Source organism: Rhinatrema bivittatum, chromosome 16, assembly GCF_901001135.1.
Source record: "Rhinatrema bivittatum chromosome 16, aRhiBiv1.1, whole genome shotgun sequence".
Classification (NCBI taxonomy): domain Eukaryota; kingdom Metazoa; phylum Chordata; class Amphibia; order Gymnophiona; family Rhinatrematidae; genus Rhinatrema; species Rhinatrema bivittatum.
The window spans coordinates 4,363,295-4,365,373 of NC_042630.1; the positions used below are offsets into that span (position 1 = coordinate 4,363,295).

A 2,079-nucleotide genomic window follows, 5' to 3' on the forward strand; every position below is an offset into this window, starting at 1 on the left:
CAATCCATGAAGTTAGCATGGGGCACATTTAAAACTAATCGGAGAAAGTTCTTTTTTACTCATGCACAATTAAACTCTGGAATTTGTTGCTAGAGGATGTGGTTAGTGCAGTTAGTATAGCTGTGTTTAAAAAAGGATTGGATAAATTCTTGGAGAAGTCCATTACCTACTATTAATTGAGTTGACTTGGAAAATAGCCACTGCCATTAGCAATGGTAACATGGAATAGACTTAGTGTTTGGGTAATTGCCAGGTTCTTATGGCTTGGATTGGCCACTGTTGGGAACAGGATGCTGGGTTTGATGGACCCTTGGTCTGATCCAGTATGGCATTTTCTTATGTTCTTATGTTCTAATTCTCTGTCTGCCTTCTTCTAGAAACCAATGGAAGAGGAAAATCTCACCACAGTGACAGAATTCATCATTCTGGGGTTTCCTGAATTTCCAGAGCTACAAATTCCCCTTTTCCTTCTGTTCTTACTGATTTACCTGATCATCCTGATGGGGAACCTCACTATTATAGCCCTGACATGCCTGGACCCTCGCCTGCACACCCCCATGTACTTTTTCCTCCGTAACTTGTCCTTCCTCGATATCTGTTATACCTCAGTCACTCTCCCCAAACTGCTGGATATCTCCTTAAGGAAGCATCAGAGGATTTCTGCAGTTGGGTGTTTTACACAGATGCATTTATTTCTGGCTCTGGCATCTGTAGAATTTCTCCTTCTCACAGCCATGGCTTTTGACCGCTATGTGGCAATCTGTCACCCCCTGCGCTATGCCGTTATTATAAATCAGAGACTCTGTGTACTGATGGTTATAGGGACCTGGATTGTTGGGTTTTTAGACCCAGTGACACACACGGTCCTTACATCACATTTCTCTTATTGTAGATCAAACAAGATTAACCATTTCTTCTGTGATTTCTCAGCTCTGCTGGCACTGACTTGCAGCAGGACACAGGTTGTTGAAGTTATTACCTATGTTGGTGGTGCTTTCGTAGGAGGTCCCTGCTTCATGACAACCCTGACATCTTATGTCTACATCATCTCCTCCATCCTGAGGATCCAATCCACAGAGGGGAGACACAAAGCCTTCTCCACCTGCTCCTCCCACCTCACGGTCGTTATTCTCTTCTATGGGACTATGTTCTCTTTGTATATGAGACCAAAATCCATGCAGTCACTGGAGCTAAATAAACTCTTTGCTCTGCTCTATAATGTTTTAATTCCTGTGTTTAATCCCATGATTTACAGCCTGAAAAACAGAGAGGTGAAAGGAGCACTAAGAAAAGTTTTTAATAGAAAACTAGATGGCTAAAGATCTGGGGAACATGTTCAGCGTTTATTTATTTATTTATTTATTTTAGGTTTTTTATATACCGATCTTCTTACATAGTATGCAAATCAAATCGGTTTACAGAGAACATTTTAACTTGCTTGAAAGCATTACATATAACGAAGAACTATTAAAAAACAAATAAATATAAGAAAACATGTAAGAACAATAATTAACATGGTGATTAGGAAATAAAGCTATTATACAGATGCCTTGCAAGAGGCTAATGAAAAAAACCCCTAATTAATTGACTAAACATGAGGAGGTATCTGATGAAGTAGGGCTGGGGTGCAAGGGAGGATAAGCATAGGGAGGACAACGTGGATGGAGGGAGGAGAGGGACAATCAGGGGGTTTATGAAAGTAGAAAGCCATAGCTGACAAGGAAACAAAGCAGAACAGGTTGTAATTCATTGCCCAAGCATTCAATCTCTCTCTTATTGAGGGCACATGGAAATGAGAATCTTATTAGCCAGGGAGCAGCATCATATTCTGTATTTCTGTCATACGTGGAATTTGAGACCCAAATTCTTGAACCTCACAGAGTGGTCGTCAGTGAGATCCCTGGTGAAGGGAAAGTGACCAGCGGGGTGCCAGAATAATTACTGCTAGAACTCATCTCTTTCAATGTCTTCATTAGTGAGTCTACTGAAATGTCAATCACAAATGAGTTTATGCATTACGGCTTCAGTTGTGGGTCAGCCCATTAGCCCAGTGACAGTTCTGTGCCAGGTGGATGTTTC

General features: G+C 41.2%; 1 protein-coding gene across 1 annotated transcript; it reads left to right on the forward strand.

The window, feature by feature from the left end:
- The first annotated feature begins 383 nt into the window (after positions 1 to 383).
- On the forward strand, positions 384 to 1,319 carry LOC115078449 (olfactory receptor 5V1-like). Its single transcript, XM_029581362.1, has one exon. The coding sequence runs from the start codon at positions 384 to 386 to the stop codon at positions 1,317 to 1,319; it is 936 nt and encodes a 311-aa protein (XP_029437222.1).
- The last annotated feature ends 760 nt before the right edge of the window (positions 1,320 to 2,079 follow it).